The sequence below is a fragment of the Canis lupus genome, chromosome 9, assembly GCF_003254725.2.
Source record: "Canis lupus dingo isolate Sandy chromosome 9, ASM325472v2, whole genome shotgun sequence".
Classification (NCBI taxonomy): Eukaryota; Metazoa; Chordata; class Mammalia; order Carnivora; family Canidae; genus Canis; species Canis lupus.
In genome coordinates this window covers 11,048,141-11,069,054 of record NC_064251.1, presented here as the reverse complement: position 1 = coordinate 11,069,054, position 20,914 = coordinate 11,048,141, and the positions used below count along the sequence as shown (strand labels likewise).

Sequence of the window (20,914 nt, the reverse complement as noted above, 5' to 3'; positions counted from 1 at the left end):
TTCCCTGGGAGAATTCTATCAAACATTTAAAGAAGAAACCGTACCTATTCTACTAAAGCTGTTCAGAAAGATAGAAAGAGATGGAATACTTCCAAACTTGTTCTATGAGGTCAGCATCACCTAGATTCCAAAACCAGACAAAGACCCCACCAAAAAGGAGAATTATAGACCAATATCCTTGATGAACATGGACGCAAAAATTCTCAACAAGATACTAGCCAATAGGATACAACAATACATTAAGAAGATTATTCACCATGACCAAGTGGGATTTATCCCCAGGGTGCAAGGCTGGTTCAACACTTGTAAAACAATCAATGTGATTCATCATATCAGCAAGAGAAAAAACAAGAACCATATGATCCTCTCAATAGATTTTTTTCTCAATAGAGAAAGTATTTGACAAAATACAGCATCCATTCTTGATCAAAACTCTTCAGAGTGTAGTTAGTGATAGAGGGAACATTCCTCAACATCTTAAAAGCCATCTACGAAAAGCCAACAGTGAATATCATTCTCAATGGAGAAACACTGGGAGCCTTTCACCTAAGATCAGGAACAAGACAGGGATGTCCACTCTCACCACTGCTATTCAACATAGTACTGGAAGTCCTAGCCTTAGCAATAAGACAACAAAAAGACATTAAAGGCATTCAAATTGGCAAGGAAGGAGTCAAACTCTCCCTCTTCGCAGGTGACATGATACTGTACATAGAAAACCCAAAGACTCCACCCCAAGATTGCTAGAACTCATATAGCAATTTGGCAGTGTGGCAGGATACAAAATGCCCAGAAGTCAGTGGCATTTCTATACACTAACAATGAGACTGAAGAAAGAGAAATTAAGGAGTCAATCCCATTTACAATTGCACCCAAAAGCATAAGATACCTAGAAATAAACCTAACCAAAGAGATAAAGGATCTATACCCTAAAAACTACAGAACACTTCTGAAAGAAATTGAGGAAGACACAAAGAGATGGAAAAATATTCCATGCTCATGGATTGGAAGAATTAAGATTGTGAAAATATCAATGTTACCCAGGGCAATTTACACATTTAATGCAATCCCTATCAAAATACCATTGACTTTCTTCAGAGATTTGGAACAAATTGTTTTAAGATTTGTGTGGAATCAGAAAAGACCCCGAATAGCCAGGGAAATATTAAGAAAACCATAGCTGGGGGCATCACAATGCCAGATTTCAGGTTGTACTATAAAGCTGTGGTCATCAAGACAGTGTGGTACTGGCACAAAAACAGACACATAGATCAATGGAACAGAATAGAGAATCCAGAAGTGGACCCTCAACTTTATGATCAACTAGTATTCGACAAAGGAGGAAAGACTATCCACTGGAAGAAAGACAGTCTCTTCAATAAATGGTGCTGGGAAAATTGAACATCCACATGCAGAAGAATGAAACTAGACCACTCCCTTGCACCATACACAAAGATAAACTCAAAATGGATGAAAGATCTAAATGTGAGACAAGAGTCCATCAAACTCCTAGAGGAGAATACAGGCAACACCCTTTTTGAACCTGGCCACAGTAACTTCTTGCAAGATACATCCATGAAGGCAAGCGAAACAAAAGCAAAAATGAACTATTGGGATTTCATCAAGATAAGAAACTTCTGCACAGCAAAAGAAACAGTCAACAAAACTAAAAGACAACCTACAGAATGGGAGAAGATATTTGCAAATGACCTATCAGATACAGGGCTAGTTTCCAAGATCTATAAAGAACTTATTAAACTCAACAGCAAAGAAACAAACAATCCAATCATGAAATGGGCAAAAGACATGAAGAGAAATCTCACAGAGGAAGACATAGACATGGCCAACAAGCACATGGGAAAATGCTCCGCATCCCTGGCCATCAGGGAAATACAAATCAAAACCACAATGAGATCCCACCTCACACCAATGAGAATGGGGAAAATTAACAAGACAGGAAACAACACATGTTGGAGAGGATGTGGAGAAAGGGGAACCCTCTTACACTGTTGGTGGGAATGTGAACTGGTGCAGCCACTCTGGAAAACTGTGTGGAGGTTCCTCAAAGAGTTAAAAATCGATCTGCCCTATGATCCAGCAATTGCACTGCTGGAGATTTACCCAAATATACAGATGCAGTGAAATGCCGGGACACCTGCACCCCGATGTTTCTAGCAGCAATGTCCACAATAGCCAAACTGTGGAAGGAGCCTCGGTGTCCATTGAAAGATGAATGGATAAAGAAGATGTGGTCTATGTATACAATGGAATATTCCTCAGCCATTAGAAACGACAAATACCCACCATTTGCTTCGACATAGATGGAACTGGAGGGTATTATGCTGAGTGACATAAGTCAATCGGAGAAGGACAAACATTATATGGTCTCATTCATTTGGGGAATATAAAAATTAGTGAAAGGGAATAAAAGGAAAAGGAGAAAAAATGAGTGGGAAATATCAGAAAGGGAGACAGAACATGAGAGACTCCTAATTCTGGGAAATGAACTAGGGGTAGTAGAAAGGGAGGTGGGTGGGGGGTGGTGACTGGATGACGGGCACTGAGGGGGGCACTTGATGGGATGAGCACTGGGTGTTATTCTATATGTTGGCAAATTAAACACCAATAAAAAATAAATTAAAAAAATAAAAATAAAAATACACCAAACCTCGTAAGCTTTCAAGACTCTTTGCCTCACTTGATTTTTCAGAGGTTCTACTGTTCAGGATACACCAGCTTGCTAAATTCTTAATTTTCCCTCACTGAAATAATTCACAGACCATTGTGTAACACATTACTGAAACTTGGACTCTCTTTATAAAGTACAGAGACATGAACTTCAAACAGAAGTTACTCTAATGCCTGCAAATTTTAAAATGTAGTATTGACCATTTTTATTTTGAAGTCCCTAGATTTCTTCAAAAATAACAATTTTTCTAGTTTAGTCCAAAGTATTTAATGCAAGGCATCAAAACCCCCAAATGAAGAAATCCACTGTCTTTAATTCATTTTTTACTTGGCTCCAAGATGATAAAATTACCAAGCAGTTGGTTTATTTTATTTTATTTTTAAAATTTATTTATTAATGAGAGACACAGAGGGGGGGGGGGGCAGAGACGCAGGCAGAGGGAAAAGTAGTCTCCATGCAGGGAGCCAGATGTGGGACTCGATCCCGGGTCTCCAGGATCAGGCCCTGGGCCGAAGGCGGCACTAAACTGCTGAGCCACCCGGGCTGCCCCAAGCAGTTGGTTTAAAGACATATAATGCAAGGGGGTGATTTAGAAAATGCCTAGAGATATTTTTGATTGTCACACTCAGGTGGAGATTGCTACTGGCATCTAGTGGGTAGAGACCAGGATTGCCATTGAATATTCTACAATATATAGTACAGCCTCTCCTTTCTCCCTTCCCCAACAAAGAATTGTCTGGTACAAAGTATCAACAGTGCCACTGTTGAGAAAAGCACATCTAGTATGAGAAAAATAAACCCCATATCATTAAAATTATTTATTCATCATCACTGCAATATTTTCATTTATTAAGCCCTTAGAATAAATTATTCTTACTTTCTACTTCAAATACTCCAAAAATTCACTCAATATAACTTTGTATTTCTAAGTTAGGTTATCCTTTCTTGTTTTTTTTTACAATACAACAAAGGGTAGACTCATCCAAAGGCATTATGTCTTGGGTTGGAAGTTACTGTTATTGGGCTATACTTTGAGGATGGTGTGGCACAGATGGGTTGAAAGTGAAGAAACGGTCACACTTGTAGAGCTGATGCAGGCAAGGATTGGGGACAGGCAGCTTAGAATAGTTCAAAGGTCTATGGCAATTGCATCAGTGTGGTCCAATCAAGAAATATTTACTTCAGGGTTTTTCCCCACCCCTTTCCTGGCACCTGTGTTAGTTAACATAATATTGACTGTCTGTTGTAACAAACAATCCCACAATGTCTGTAATCTTAGTAGCTTGATACCACTTTGTCAAAGGAGTTTCATTTTTTGGTTTTGTGTTGGTGTATAGGTGTGTGTTTCATGGTTCCATCCTGAATAGTCCAGGTTACTCTGTAGGGAAGCTCATCTCCAAATGGGGACTCCCAGGACAGGTGCCAGAAAATGTGGTTTCTGGTGACGTCCCTTTTTCTGGCTTCCAGATAGCCACCTCACCGTGTCCTCATGTGATCTATTCCCTGTGAATGCATAGAGGGATGTGGTGTCTGTCCCCTTTTTTGTAAAGATACCAGTGCTATTGGATTAAGGCCTCAATATTATGACCTCATTGAACCTTATTATCTCCTTAAAGGTTTGATCTCTCTCCAAATACAGCCACACTGGAGTTCAGAGCTTTAACATAGGAATTTTGGGGGAATACAATTCAGTCCATAACAGCTAACAACAATAATAGTAGCAAGAACAACAAAAAACTCACCTAAATAAGAGTATACAAGTATATTGCACTGATTTTAAGGTGTTTACAGGATCATCAGTTGGAGAGGTCATAACATACATAAACAATGAGAAATTAAAGTCTGCATAAGAATAGATCCTTGCAGCACAAGAAAACATATAAAATGAGAAATATATTTTAAAATTGTAAGATACGTCATTTTTAATTGATTACTCAAATTCTTGCTGAAATTACTTATTTTAACAGGTTTCAAATTGCCTTTATAATCACGACAGACAAAACATAGACTGTACAATATTAAAATGTGAAAAAAAAGACAGAAAAGAAAAAGTTGTGTATCACAAATAAGCAAACAAATCAAAACAAAACAAAAACCAAAAACCAAAAACCAAACAAACCTTGAATTACAGAAAGCAAATATTTGTGATGAGCGCCGGGTGTTGTACGGAAGTGTGTGTCATTGTATTGGACACATGAAGTAATATGACACTATATGTTGACTAACTGGGATTTATTTTTTTAATTTTTTAATTTTTTTTTACTAACTGGGATTTAAATAAAAACTTCAAAAAAAGAAAAGCAACTACTGTGCTGCTGCAATCAAGGCCTCCTATTCCCCTAAAACCAGGATTAGGTCTTAACTTTATACTTATGCACTTAATTCAACGGGATAAGGAAAGAGTCAATATTTTAATGTTCAGAAAAAGAAAATTAGAGAATGTCTGTATCATCTTCAGAAACCCAAACATTCTATAATAAATGCATTTTTTATTTACTACTGTATGACATGCGGGATTTAGTTGCCCGTACAGAGGCCCCATGGTCCACTGTCGTGACTGTTCTCACTGACTTTACTCCTTAGTCCTTGCAGGTGTCGTATTATTGAGAAAAAAGGTGACATGGGTGTCAGAAGCATTTTGTATCATATCTGAGATAAGATATATTTATGACAGAAAATATTGTCTTTAAAAAGAGGCATAAGATTCAAAAGAAACAGAGTATTTGGAGCTTCCAGGGTCTCTTTGTGGGAGGAGCTTGGGGCTTCAAGGGTCTTCCTGTGGGAGGAGCTTCCACTTGACTGAAGGGTCAAGTTCTTCATCAAAGTCATCCAGCTCCTGCTCCTTGGAGAGCTCCAGGAAAACCTGAGAGGGGCAAGACAGAGAGAGACAGGGATGTCACGCTGCCCCCTCTTGCTGGCAAGTGAGTGCAAAGCGCATGCACATGTTGTACATGAATGTTCCACGGATGACACAGGGTCCCTACCGCTGACCCACCTGCTCCAGGGTGGACTGGGAGAGGCTGTACTCCTCCAAATCGAAGCTCTGTTTAACTGCAGAAGGACAGACATACGTTAGGAGTTCATCTATTTTTTTTTTAAACTTGGAGAGTTTTACCAAGTGATATACAAAACATACAAACAGATTTTAACTATAAAAGATAAGGTAATAAGTATTCTCAGACTAACTATGGAAAGACATGTGCTGGCTTGGGCAGCGCCCATACTAAATACGGAAAGGTAAATTCTCCATGTGGTCTTGTAACAGGATGGAAATTCTCTCCGTTGTCTTGGAGTTTAGGGAGGGGCACACAAGAGGAAAGCAGTGTGAGGTTCCAGACCACCTATGCAGGGTCAGTGGGGAGACAGTTCCCTCTGCGCTAGAACACTAGCATGTCCCCCTCCACATCTGCCTTCACTCTGCTCTGCTCGGCTCTTTGCTCCACTGGCTGACTTAAGAAGCTTTTTCTGATGGTTTTCACCAGTGAGCTCATGAGGAGGGACAGAGCAGAGGGAGGTCAAGGCCTTTATGCCTTCCTGCCCACCCTGACATCAGCTTTGTCCCTTGATTGAAAGTCACTTCTTCTCACAGGGTCGCAGATTCTACATGATTCTGCTCCCGGGTTCTAACCACTGCATCCTCTCTTAATCCCTTTGGACCTAAGAATAGCAACACTTCTGCTGTTTCTAGTCTTGGGTGATCACACTGCTCCTTGCCCCTTTGCAAACGGTCCCTGCATAAACCAAACTTGGTTGAATTATCCTACTTTCCGTTTACCATTTATTATCAATGTGGACTGTGATTAAGATCTCAAACATGCAGATCCATAAAAGGAAGAAAATAATGAACAGAGAGGTTTCTTGTGGGCAATTATCAGATTGCTTTTCCTTTCTCCTCTCTGTGGCCAGAGGAATTGGTGGGATTGGCCTGCAATCTGGGGAAATGGGATTGTGTCCTTGACTCATGTCTTGGAACACATAAAAAATTATGGACGGTGATGGCTCTGTACTTTCAGAGTTTGGAGAGGCAAAGACGCTGGATCCAACAGGAGGTACTCTAAGAGATCTCTTGGAAAGGTATGGGGATTCCAAGAAGTGGCCCAGGGGCTGCAAGAGACCAAGAGACCAAGAGAAGAAGACATCACCCACCCCAGAGTGAAAGCTGTAGTCAGAAGTTACAGATGGGAGGGGAGAGGGAGTCTTCAAGGATTTCATCTCTGCACAGGAGGCCCTGATGCCATAGTATGGCTCTAATGATCAAATCTAGCTTAGCTGTCAAATTTTCTCTTTTTCTCTCCCCTTACACTCCATACTGGGGAGGCTCAAAACATCAGCATATGCACAGAGAAGGGTATGAGATAAGAAGGAAGATAAAACCATCCCTCTGGCCTCCTTAGATCCAAGTTTCCAGATATTAAGCAACTCTGACCTGGAGTGAGCACGCGAGGCCAGAGTTCTGTTGCAGGTTGCAATACCCTAAAGTGATCTGATGCTATGGGAGCATGAGTCTAAGGAATGGTCAAAAGAATGTTCATGGGACATGCGTTGTGCTTGTACACTGCTGAGCCTACTTAATAAAGGCATTATCACTGAGAATGTAACTGTGTCTAATTTAACATTTGGAAGGGGGAAAAGAATTGCTAAGTTATATTTCCAACAACAGTGGGGCAGAAAACTGTGATAACAGAAAGCAGAACTTTAGTTTTAGCAAGTGAAACACAACAGAAGGAATCTGAATGGGAGGGAACATGTTTAAAAGCAGAAACATTAGAAGGCTGGATTGGCAGAGTTAATATTGTGAAAATGTCAATGTTACTCAGGGCAATTTACACATTTAATGCAATCCCTATCAAAATACCATGGACTTTCTTCAGAGAGTTAGAACAAATTATTTTAAGATTTGTGTGGAATCAGAAAAGACCCCAAATAGCCAGGGGAATATTGAAAAAGAAAACCAGAGCCAGGGGCATCACAATGCCGGATTTCAGGTTGTACTATAAAGCTGTGGTCATCAAGACAGTGTGGTACTGGCACAAAAACAGACACATAGATCAGTGGAACAGAATAGAGAACCCAGAAATGGGTCCTCAACTCTATGGTCAACTGATAGTCGACAAAGCAGGAAAGACTACCCACTGGAAAAAGGACAGTCTCTTCAATAAATGGTGCTGGGAAAATTGGACAGCCACGTGCAGAAGAATGAAACTAGACCACTCCCTTGCACCATACACAAAGATAAACTCAAAATGGATGAAAGATCTAAATGTCAGACAAGAGTCCATCAAAATCCTAGAGGAGAACACAGGCAACACCTATTTTGATCTCGGCCACAGTAACCTCTTGCAAGATACATCCATGAAGGTAAAAGAAACAAAAGCAAAAATGAACTATTGGGACTTCATCAAGATAAGAAGCTTTTGCACAGCAAAGGATACAGTCAACAAAACTCAAAGACAACCTACAGAATGGGAGAAGATATTTGCAAATGACTTATCAGATAAAGGGCTAGTTTCCAAGATCCATAAAGAACTTATTAAACTCAACACCAAAGAAACAAACAATCCAATCATGAAATGGGCAAAAGACATGAACAGAAATCTCACAGAGGAAGACATAGACATGGCCAACATGCACATGAGAAAATGCTCTGCATCACTTGCCATCAGGGAAATACAAATCAAAACCACAATGAGATCCCACCTCATACCAGTGAGAATGGGGCAAATTAACAAGACAGGAAACAACACATGTTGGAGAGGATGTGGAGAAAGGGGAACCCTCCTGCACTGTTGGTGGGAATGTGAACTGGTGCAGCCACTCTGGAAAACTGTGTGGAGGTTCCTCAAAGAGTTAAAAATCGATCTGCCCTATGATCCAGCAATTGCACTGCTGGAGATTTACCCAAATATACAGATGCAGTGAAATGCCGGGACACCTGCACCCCGATGTTTCTAGCAGCAATGTCCACAATAGCCAAACTGTGGAAGGAGCCTCGGTGTCCACCGAAAGATGAATGGATAAAGGAGATGTGGTCTATGTATACAATGGAATATTACTCAGCCATTAGAAATTATAAATACCCACCATTTGCTTCAACGTGGATGGAACTGGAGGGTATTATGCTGAGTGAAATAAGTCAATCGGAGAAGGACAAACATTATATGGTCTTATTCATTTGGGGAATATAAAAAATAGTGAAAGGGAATAGAAGGGAAGGGAGAAGAAATGGGTAGGAAATATCAGAAAGGGAGACAGAACATCAAGACTCCTAACTCTGGGAAACGAACTAGGGGTGGTGGAAGGGGAGGAGGGCGGGGGTGGGGGTGAGTGGGTGACGGGCACTGAGGGGGGCACTTGATTGGATGAGCACTGGGTGTTGTTCTGTATGTTGGCAAATTGAACACCAATAAAAAATAAATTTATTATTAAAAAAAAAAAAGAAGGCTCTTAAGAAAAGACTCCCCTGTACATTAGGGAGGCAGCCTTCCTGGAACATCTCCCTCCCTTCTCCTAACTGTTTGTAAAACACTTCATGCTGATCCGAGTCTGTTGTAGGAATGCTTCTCCCTAGGGTGATGCAAAATTGGTCACTAGGCCAGGATGGCCACGGTGAGAAATGGCCCATAGAGCAAAGGTGACCGGCAGAAGGAAGAAGTGAAAAGAAGCTATCTCCGGCAATTGTAACCTTGTCTCAAGGAGAAAAATTTCTCTAAGAACTAGAATGTCTGGGGCTTCTAATGACTGACAGGTGAAAGTAAGAAAGCACAGGTGAAGAAGAGGGGGAGAGGGACTCTTGGGTGACTCAGATGGTTGAGTATCTGACTCGTGATTTTAGCTTAGGTCTTGATCTAAGGGTCATGAGTTCAAGCTCCATGGTGGGCCCACACTGGGCGTGGAGTAGGCTCCACACGCCCAGTGTGGAGCCCACTTAATAAAAAGAAAAAGAGGGGAGTGTGTGCAGCGTTTTATCAGATGTCATACACTGGTATATGTGGTGATAGGTAGAATCAGAGCCCATGATAGATCGATGCAGTACATAAAGATCACAGTCCAAGAGTTTGGAAAAGAGTTATGTCTTAGCCCACTCCCATAGAGAGGGACCTCCTCATCAACATCTAATGCTATCTAAGAGTACAAACAGGCTAAAAAATTTTTTTTTGGGGATCCCTGGGTGGCGCAGCGGTTTGGCGCCTGCCTTTGGCCCAGGGCGCGATCCTGGAGACCCGGGATCGAATCCCACGTCGGGCTCCCGGTGCATGGAGCCTGCTTCTCCCTCTGCCTGTGTCTCTGCCTCTCTCTCTCTCTCTGTTTGACTATCAAATAAAAATTAAAAAAAAAATTTTTTTGGTATGAATCTGTGGACACTCCAGTCACAAACGCCAAAGGTCTCTTCCTTCTAGAGCCTCATTCAATTAGGACAGGATTTCCCACCCTTGCCACAAAGGACATTTTGGTCTGATGCGTCTATGCTGTGGGAGGGAGCTGACCTGTGTGCATTGCAGGATGTTTGGCATCATCCTTGGCCTTAACCCACAAGATACCAGTCGTACCCCCCTCCCCAACTTCCAGCCTTAGTTACGACAACCAAAGATATCCACAGACATCACCAAATCACTTGTGGTTGAGAAGCACTGGATTAAAAGTCTTAATACTTTATTTCTGGTATAATGGCACAATTTCATGTCCGTGTACCTCTTATACTGGTTTAATGCAAGATTTGAATTTCTCTGTTTCTTGGAGTCCTTATCTCTAAACAGTGACTCTTACCTATCTCTAATTTGAAGAAAGCCTGTGATAAGGGTCGCACGTCCTCAACAGGCAACTTATAGACCATCAGGGAGGAGTACCTATGAGGAATAGAGAGTGAGGCTGAGCTCCAGGTTGCAAGAAGACAACCACTGATGGATGTGCATCTAAAAAGCAGCAACAGGGACTCCTGGGTGGCTCAGTGGTTGGGCATCTGCCTTTAGCTCAGGTCGTGATCCTGGGGTCCTGGGATTCAGTCCCACATCGGGGGCCCTGCAAGGAGCCTGCTTCTCCCTCTGCCTATGTCTCTGCCTCTCTCTCTCTGGTGTCTCTCATGAATAAATAAATAAAATCTTTTTAAAAATAAAATAAAATAAAAAATAAGCAGCAGCAACAATATCGCCAACAATTTATTTCAATGCATAGACACATGCATTGCAATGGACAGAGGTAGTGAATGTTCTTTAACCAATAAGAAGTCATTTTACTGAAGAAGAAGCATGAGGAGGCTCTCAGAGCTAAGCTCCTTTTTGGTCTCAGGAGGAATGAGACACAGAGGAAACCCCCAGAGCCTGCACCCCAGGATTACTTATTATCCTTCTTCCTTAGTGAGAAGAGAATAGCATTTAAGACAAAAGCACTAGGTTTGCCTCCTGCCTCTGCTGCTAGGGTTTGGTGTGGTCTAACCGACCTGAGCCTCAAGTGCCATTATCAATAATAATAAAAGTGCTAAGAGCCTCCACTCACTGAGCATTGACTGATGCCTGGTCTTGGTTTTAGACTAGTGATCGTATTTAATGGGGATGGTTTTACCCTCTAGAAGGGATCCCGACGACCTCGGTCCTTGCACACGTTAGGACCTGGCCCATGAGCGAGCAGCCAGGAATGCAAATTCCCTTACAACAATCAGCTTCCAAATCAGTACTTTGCTCTCTCATTTCCCTCCCATGGAAGGAAATTCCCTTGGAATCGGGCCTTCCTCTAATAATTAAAATACTCACAATTACCATAATTTCTCTAATAATTAAAATACAATTACCATAGAGTTAAAAAACCCAAAAAGAATGATCAAGTAAGGCTTTTATTTCTCTTCACAATAATAGAAAACGGAATAATAGAAGACACAAAAACCAACACCTGGGCCTACCTTTCCTGCCGGGCAGCTTGAGGGAAAAGTCTCAGAATTTCACAGTGGAGGGGCTCCACCTGGGTGGGGGTCTTCACCTTCATCTCCAGCAGATAATCTTTGCCAAATCTGCTTTTCAGATGTTGGATAGAACCAATACATCTGGAGGGAGGAGGAGGAGGAAGTTAAGCAAGAGAAGGGAAAGATAAATCTATGCCTGGTGATTTTCAGCCTCCAGAGAGAGGCCAGGGCCATGCAGAGGGGAAGCAACCAGCCACTTCAGCTGGGGACAGTGATAACACCATGTGGGGAAATGTCTTCTGCTCCTGGCCCACGGAGGCCCAAGGGTGGGCAGGGATGGGCACCCACCTCAGCCTTCCCGACACCATGATGGCCACGCGGTCACACACGGCCTCGGCCTCTGCCATGTAGTGGGTGGTCAGGAGGGCGCCCCTCTCCGTGTTCCCAAAGGTGGCCCGGATCGTCTGCCTACATTAGGTCATGGGCAATGTTAGCTAGCTGGAACGCTCAAGGTAAGAGGACAAGACTTTCAAGCATGTTTCACTGGCAAACATGCAACAACTAGTGAATTCAGATTAGACAAAGAAAGGATTTTTGAAGGCACGGCAGTCATGTCAATATCCCAACTATTGGGCAGAGTGTTGAATTCAGAACATGGCTGGGGCTGAATGTAGAGGATGATATTGGGTAAAGGGGTATTTAGAAATGCTGAATTCCAAGGATATGTATGAGAGGGCAATGGGAAGAAAGATGGAAAAGGAGAAGCACTTATTTAAAAGCATGAAAGTAATGATAAAGTACAAAACAGCAGATTTCAGAATCCTAAGAACTTGGGATTTTTTTTCCTCTATAAGAACCACATTATCAGGTCATGCTGTAGGAATTGAAACTGAGTAAGAGATGGATGTGGTTGACTATAAAAAAAGGCCATGCATATCCGGAAGACCTATGATGAAAAACAAGATTCTCAAAGTATTAGGGTGTTAGAATTCTCTTTTTCTTCTTAATAAAAATTGGCTGTGATGGAGAGTCAGATTTTTCCCCCTTATTTCATTTCCTGATAACGTGTTGTCTTTTGCCTTATAAACAATGATTTTGAAGACCAGTTGTTATAGGACTAATCAGTTCACTTAAGTTTATTCATGACACCTCCTCACCACATTTGCTGCTGCCCCTCGGGGTCCATGCCCGTGGATGGTTCGTCCAGAAGCACCACGGATGGGTTTCCCAGGATGCTCAGTGCAAAGCACAGCTGGAACGAGAGGACAGTGTGTCTGACACCGACAGGCAGGGTGCGCAGAGTAACACCGGGCCCTGTTCCTACCTTCCTCTTTATTCCCTCGGATAAGGTCTTCACGGGCAGCTTCATCTGGTCCTGCAGCTTGAGCGCATCCGCCAACCTGAAGGAAGCAGAGTGCGTCAATCCACATCATCCTCAAACTGTGGGGACTGTGAGTGGGGGATGGGCAAATCAGAACAAACACTATATCAGAAACATTTTAAAAAGAGTATTCTCAATGATCATAAAATTGAAACCACCTAGGATCCTTTATGAATCTTTCCTAGCAAATTCATATTTTTCAATGACTCCTTTCTATATGAGGGATAATCAATAAAATTTTTCTATCCAGCCTTAGTGTGCAAGAACACAACACTCAGCTGGCTTCTTGATAACCACAGGCATGAAGTCATTGGTTAGAATCTCTCCCTTCGTTAATTCTGTGTCAACATCATTCCTATCACATCACCCCCAGTAGAGAAAGGGTGTGTCTCCCCCCCAGGTACCGTGTGATGGTGACTGTAGCATCCCCTTTCTTCAGCCCTTTGATGGCAGCAAACACCTCCAGATGTTCCCTCACTGAGAGGTTGGGCCACAGCACGTTCTCCTGAGGACAGTAGCCCAAGAACCTGAGGGAGTCTCCTTCACTGTTCCCTTTCAAAATCACCTACAAAAAATTAATTCTCACATTCAGCCCAAAATTTTGTGTACATGTGTATGTGCACATCAGTGCATAATTGAGCGATGCACTCCCCCTACACACATGGCTGCCGAGAGTGCAAAGGGAAGTAAGTGATCACTTAGCTCGAGGAGAAAGATGGTAAAAACTCAACAGATCAAAAGGAAGATATTCCACATTGACATATCCCTCTATTGTATTTTAGCCTTTATTACCAAGCCCATTACGTTGGTTGAATTCAGGGCTGCTTATTTGGTTGTCCATTGTTTGACCTCCTTCATTGATCCAAGAGTTCAAAGGATTAGACACTTGTTGAGGATTCTGTGTCCTCAATGTTAAACTAGCTAAATTATAGGACCTGTTCCACAAGTTTATCACGAGCATTTAAAAGGGCAAAGATTCTCAATTAGGGACAATCTTCCTTCCAGAAGACATTTGGTAATGTCTGGAGATGTTTTTGATTGTTATACTTGGGTGCTGCTGGGATGGAATGGATAGAGGCCAGGGATGCTACCCTACATCCTATAATGCACAGGACAGTCCTTTCAAAAAAAAAAAAAAAATCCAGTCCAAAACGTTACCAGTGCCAAGCTTGAGAAAATCTGAGCTAAGGTAATAAATGAAAAGTCCTTGGCACTAGTCCAGCACAGAGCAACCAATAAGCACCACTAAATGGCATTTATTATTTTTATGAACCAGTCATTGTGCTATACGATAATATTAACAGGTAATGTGTACCAGGGCTTACCATGTGCTAGAATCTAAGCATTTATGTGTTTTGAATTATTTGATCAAATTATTTTATACAAATTACTTCATCACGTAATTTATAGTATATGTTCTGCCAAAGCGAGCACATCATCAAGTAATTTATATAGTGTTGAAGAACTCTATATGACTCAGGTCGTAGTTTTATCATTTTTGTTTCACATAGGAGAAAACTAACATGTGCATAGATTCAGAGACTTGAAGAAGGTCACACAAGCTACCCCCAGCAGTTAAAGCTGGACTCTGCCTTCAGAATCCAACCCTTGACTTCAATGCCATATTGCCTTTCCCTAATACAGAGGAAGAGAGGACTAGTTAATGTGGGCTTGCAGAGCTTTCAATCTAGAGAGAGGGATGGAAAATAAAAACAAATAGAGATATACGGGGATGAATTATAGCCCCTGCTTAAAGCTTTCAAGGCAATAAATGTGATAAAGAATAAGAAAAAGATCCAGTGTAGCTACGAGTGTAGTTAGGAAAAGTCCTTGTGGGGAGGTAAATTTCAAGGAGACGAGAAGGAGGCAACCAAGTACAAAGCTGAATGAGGAGCACTCCAGCCAATGGAAAAATAAACCCAAAGATCCTACAGAGGGACGATGACCAAAGGCCAATGTGAGTGGGAGATACGCAGAGCCCAGATCTTACAGGCCCTTTTTCTGCCATGGTAAAGATTTTGGATCAATTCTAACTGAAGGATGATAAGCAGGATAGTGACACAATCTCATCTGCGTCTTTGAAGGATTCCGCTGGTCGCTATGTGGGCAAGAGTAGAAATGGAAAGATAATTTGGAGACCTCTGTTGCAATCCACACCATGAGACAACCTCTCTTCATGGTCACTCCCTCTGCCCTCCCTCAACCTTCTGTAGCTTCTGCTCAGTCATTCTGTCCTGTGGACCTCTGTCAATCATTTTATCCAACTTGGCCTAGGCGTACTGCCAAGTGGCATCCATATATCATTCTAGTTTTTGATTTGGAATTTAGACAATCATTATTTTTTTCTCCAATCTATGATCTCTGTTTTCTGAATAAATCCTGGATCTTGACAATTCAATTCAACAAATCGTCAGGCTACATAAGTCAACAAAAATTAAAACAAAAACAAAAACCAAACAAACAAAAAAAAACACAAAGATTTCTGACCATGAAGAAAGCTAATGTTTAGCTTCACTTAACAAAATATTTCCTGTTAATGTCATTACTTTTCATTCAATAAAGCATATGTTGTAGACAATACGTACCCTTTTCAGCACCTATTTTTGGAATTAAGGAGGAAATTTTTATTTGTTAAGGGAGAAATTTTTAATCTTCTTCATTTCAATGCACAACACAATTGATTAATACGAAAGGATCATTTATGCCTTTTTAAGATTGTCATCAAATGTTCACTGTTTAGTGCTTCATTGGGCAGCATTAATGACCATGTTTCTGTGTGTTTTACTGACCTGTCCTGCAGTTGGATTTGTGTCTCCAGTTATCATCTTAATAGTTGTACTTTTACCAGCTCCGTTGTGTCCTAAGAGCCCTATAACTTCACCTGAAAGAAATAGGTATGCTCAGAATTAGAACTTCAAATAATTTCAATAAACATAAAAGCAAATGCTATTAGAAAGCTCACTATGTGTCAAGCTCTGTGTCTAGTGCACTAATGCATTATTTCACCTATTCTTCACACACACACACACACACACACACACACACACACACACACCCCTAAGCATTGTTATTGACTTCATTTTATAGGCAAAGAAAGTGAAGGGTAAGGAGGGTATGTGACTTGTGCAGGGTCATCCAGCCAATAAGATGCTGAGCTAGAATTGAAACAAATCTTGCTTCCAAAGTCTGTTGCATTTAACAGACACTTCCACAAAATGTGCTGTTTGTTAGAATGGAGATTGCACCCCGGTGCCCCAGGGAGTCTGATCTGTGTACGTTCCCTGTTGGGAAATCAATCATCTTACTTCAAAAGCTACATCATCCTTCTTAACAGAAGGACTGGCTCCTTTTCTTTTCGTTCTTTCTTCTTTTTAAAAAAAATTTATTTATTTTATTTTTTGCTGTTGTTCTTTTTTTGTTTGTTTGCCTGTTTTAACAGAACGGACATAACTGTCTTTTTAGGCAAAGAAAAGAAAAACACCACTGTTTTCGTAACTGAGGCTTTTAATCACGTGCCTGCTGATGAGCTGGCTACCTCTCATGATTTCAGCAGAGGGCCCCAGATTCAGGTACTAGTCCTGCCTCCCAAAGACCTCATCTCGGGAGGTCAAGATCACTCTGCTAACAGTTAAAACTACTGCCTTGGGGATCCCTGGGTGGTGCGGCGGATTGGCGCCTGCCTTTGGCCCAGGGCGCAATCCTGGAGACCCGGGATCGAATCCCACGTCGGGCTCCCGGTGCATGGAGCCTGCTTCTCCCTCTGCCTGTGTCTCTGCCTCTCTTTCTCTCTCTCTGTGTGTGACTATCATAAATAAATAAAAATTAAAAAAAAAATAAAACAACTGTCTCCAACCTTTTTTAACACAGAAAGAGACATTTCTTATGGCCACTTTTTTCTTCCTCTTAGCAAAGCAGTTTCTCTTTTTGCCTGCATATTCCTTCCGTAGACAGCTAGCAATGATGACAGGTTTCTGTAGAGACAAGTAAATAACAAGGGGGCTTTATTTTTACCTGGAAATGAGTGAGCGCTCCATACCGCCTCCAACTACATTTTTCCCTGTACAGAATCATGCCTCAGACAAGTCCTTCCCCCAGAAACTGCCATTTTCAAGTGACCTCTCCCAATCTATATTTATGCAGGGAAATAACATTTGCACCATATCGCATGATTGGTGTTTGTCCTTCCTCAGAAGATAGGAATAGAGACATCCACCAAACCAAAAAGACTGTTAAGGCACAGACTCACACATGCACTCGCACACACACACACACACACACCCCTCAGAGGGACTCTTTCCTCTTGCAGTAACCTTTTTGGCCATGCTAAAGATTTTGGATAAACAACCCTAAAAAATAACAAGCCTGTGTCCATGCAATGTGTGTATTTGCCTTGTTCTCCTATCCTTGTAGACATTGCATATTCACTGAAATCAAGTAATGAGCTATGTGTGGGAGGATGAAAGAAACACAAAGTGTTTTTCAAAATATTCATATGAGGATGTATCCCCCCTTTCTTGGATGAACGTTTTTAGTAGTTGTACCTCATCAAAATCTGCAAGAGTCTCAGCATTTGTGGTTCTCCTTCTTTCCCCCTCAACATCTTCACCCTCTCCTGCGGGTTCTTCTGGGTTTGGAAAAATACTGCTGCTTCTTGGAGAAATTCTAAAATCAAAACAGTGTAATAATAACAGATTTCCAGTTGAAAAACTTGTAGCCAAAATAATGAGCTTTCTGTAGACTGCTCTCAGTGATGTGGACAGATTAACCGTGAGTACAACATAATCCCCATTTTTCCACTCTACGCCATCTGCTTTGTAAACAGCCTGGTTTCCACTGATGAGTCAAATGATGTTACTCTTACATCATCCTCACTCTTTGCCTGGGTTTACTTTTCCTTGTTGATTGTGACTTTTAAAAAAAATGAATAAATAAAACAGGACACAGATTCCGAAGCACAGTTGCATGAGAAAGGCATCTAGGAACTGGAATTTTGGCAGACATTTTGGAATTCTAAAGACTTTGCAAGAACCATGGATGGAAACATTTGGAATTAGAGATGCATCCCAGATAATCCAGGACACATAATCACCAGTGAGTGAGCATCGCCCTTTCTTAGGAATTTGGGTCAGAATCACTCCTTCCCGACTGCTACCCATCCAATTTTTCCTTCATCATCCTGGATTTTCATCTCCCTCTTTCATGCCATCCCAAATTACTGCTGTCTGCTGATTTCCTAAAACATGGCTGTCTTCTTGTCACGCTCCTGCTCTACCACCTACTTCACGCTTGAACTTGATTCATATCTTGTCAGTTAGGTGAGGTTTCTAAAACATTCCTGTCTTTGTTTCCCATTAGGTAATTTGCAAAATGTTCCCTATGCTTCTTTATTCCAAAATCCTCCAAAATTTAGCTTTAATTTAAATATCCATTACCTTGCAATACAAACCTTCAAGTTCTTTTTAGCTACTTCTCAAATCTACAGGAAGGTGGCATTTATACTACCTTTTGTTCTTTTGCTCAAACTACCTTCCTGGACAGGCTACACTTACCAATTGTTTATCTTTACTTACCCATTATTTTAAAGCTTTTACCTTTCCTATATAACTTTCTTTTAGTATGTCAGTGGAATTATAGTATTCCTTAATTTTTCAGTGTCTCACATGTGCTAATGTGGCTTCCCATTCTAGATTGTGAGCTCATAAAAGTATCATGAATTTTAGTAATTTCGTATACTACACAATTCCTTTAAAAAAAAAAAAACCCTGTGCAGTAATTTTTACTTAATTAACTTAAGAATATAACAATGTTTCTAAACAATGAATATTAAAATAGCACATGAAATTTTATTGGAATTTTCTCAACCTGAACACAGGATCTTTTCTCATTGATTTCTTCCTAAAGTTCACTTCCAGACACCGGAGAACAAAAACGAAAATGAAAAAATGAAGGTAAGGCTAAGGGGAGAAAAAGACAATCAATATTAGAAATCACCATAAAAACAACTTTAATATTGGAATTTATTTAAGGAGATTGATCTTATGTACAAAAATAGATCTGATAACATTTTCACCATTTTGAAAGACAATTTAATATTCAATGAAACTCTCAGCACTAGCTTCACTGCTCTTCAGAAAAGCCATAACAGACAAGACTGTGGTAAGTTGGTACCAGGACTGTTCATGCCATTGGGAGTTTGGGTCCACACTCAGTGTGTGTGTGTTGCTTCAGATATGCTTTAAAAGCTGGATTTTATGATACCCGGGTGGCTCAGTGGTTGAGAGTCTCCCTTCGGCCCAGAGCCCTGGAGTCTCAGGATCAAGTCCCACATTGGGCATGGAGCCTGCTTCTCTCTCTGCCTGTGTCTCTGCCTTTCTCTCTCTGTGTTTCTCATGAGTAAATAAATAAGTAAATAAATAATCTTTTAAAAAAAGTTGGATTTTTAAGTGCCCAAATTAAACTTTTTAACTTAATGTTAAGCATACAAATGTGTCCCCCTCATGCAAGAACATTTAAATGGAAATGTATTCTTACTATTAGCAGTGCCAGAAACACAATTTGCTGTTCTGAAGCTCCTAAATAATCCATGGAGTCAGGAGAAATCTATAAAATGAGGAAAAGTATATTTAGATGAACCTTTTTCTGTTTGTAAATCTCACCTCATGTAAGATAAATTAATGTCCATTAAATGACCTTGCCAGCGTTCTCTCTTGTGTGCATCAGGTAAAAGTCAATTTCTGACTGCCCTGTGGGTCTTCCGCGCTTTCAAAGTCACCTAGTGACTATGCTTGACTAGAGGCTCAGATGCTTTTATACTTAACACTGTGAGTCAGCAGATTCACCCTGCTAGGAGAATCCCGGGTGGTGCTGGAAGGACCCATCAAAGCCATGGGCAAGATCTGTCTTAAGACAAACCTTCACCCCTAACTTTTACCTGTCTTTCTCTCTACATCTGTGCTCCTTCCTCAAGAGCCCTGGAACCATTACATTGCTCTGTCCCCTGCTCCGCCCACTCTTAAGAATAATCATGACAAAGACAAAGATCTTCACCTGGAGTTTTGCAGTTTTCATTAGATTTACAATAGATGCATAATATCCATAATATCCATCCATAATGCATAAATGCATGATTTTCTTTAGATACACAAAACATCTTAAAGCATCTCTCAACTCTTTAGTAAATAAAGAGTAAAGAGCCAATTTTATTTCCTGAGCTATATTTCCCAGGACTTTCTTCTGAGCAATCTTAGGCTGATATGGTAAACTCTATCACATTTGTCCACCATCTAGAAAAGATGATTATGTTTTTGCATTGAATGGTTTGCCGGGACCCGGACCTTATTTTAAATGATCTTGTTCTCCTATGTGCCTCAGTCACCCACTTCAAATACAGTACCACATCCAAAATCTATGTTAGTCCCCTTCCTCTTTGCCCTGTCTACCGTGTCTAATTTTTTCAGCTTTTTGCTCTACCATCCTTACTCTGTAATCTGGAGTTGGTGACCTTCCAACCCACCAACCTCACCACTGTCTCACTGTCCATAAATGCCCTCATTTCCTTAACTTCATACTCCCTAGCTTAGAATCCATGGTCCGTTGCTATAATTTCTCCTTATACAGAACCACCGCTCCATGACTCCCCTGGCAAAAACACTAAGCCTGGTTGAACCTAACTCCACCTGCCCTGAATCGCATATGAGAAGGAGATTATGATAAGAAAAACTATCAACTTTGCTGACTTCACTTGGAAAGTAGGGCAAGGGGTCTTTGAGCACTGCCTGCCTGTTCTACTGACTTACTTTCTGAAATCACTGTTCACATCATTTCCTCTATCCTCAAACTTTCAACACCTCTGTTCATCTCACTCTATATTGATAAGTTCATCTCTTTCCCTAAGAAAGGATCGCACAGAAAAGAATCATGCCTCTTCCTACCATCAAAGCCACTGATCTATCTG

General features: G+C 41.1%; 1 protein-coding gene across 2 annotated transcripts in view; it reads right to left on the bottom strand.

Annotated features, from left to right (window-relative positions):
* Nucleotides 1-4,436: 4,436 nt before the first annotated feature.
* Nucleotides 4,437-20,914, bottom strand: part of ABCA9 (ATP binding cassette subfamily A member 9) — a 59,332-nt gene continuing 42,854 nt past the window's right edge. For both annotated transcript variants that reach the window (XM_035721583.2, XM_025436504.3), the window contains exons 28-40: nt 19,492-19,560; nt 18,823-18,914; nt 17,502-17,622; nt 16,814-16,931; nt 15,750-15,841; nt 13,365-13,525; nt 12,904-12,979; nt 12,737-12,831; nt 11,928-12,047; nt 11,580-11,720; nt 10,454-10,533; nt 5,685-5,740; nt 4,437-5,552 (exon numbers count right to left, since the gene is read on the bottom strand). In XM_035721583.2, coding sequence (XP_035577476.2) covers nt 5,454-5,552; nt 5,685-5,740; nt 10,454-10,533; nt 11,580-11,720; nt 11,928-12,047; nt 12,737-12,831; nt 12,904-12,979; nt 13,365-13,525; nt 15,750-15,841; nt 16,814-16,931; nt 17,502-17,622; nt 18,823-18,914; nt 19,492-19,560 — 1,320 coding nt within the window. In that variant the 3' untranslated portion in view covers nt 4,437-5,453. The remainder of the gene's footprint in view (nt 5,553-5,684; nt 5,741-10,453; nt 10,534-11,579; nt 11,721-11,927; nt 12,048-12,736; nt 12,832-12,903; nt 12,980-13,364; nt 13,526-15,749; nt 15,842-16,813; nt 16,932-17,501; nt 17,623-18,822; nt 18,915-19,491; nt 19,561-20,914) is intronic.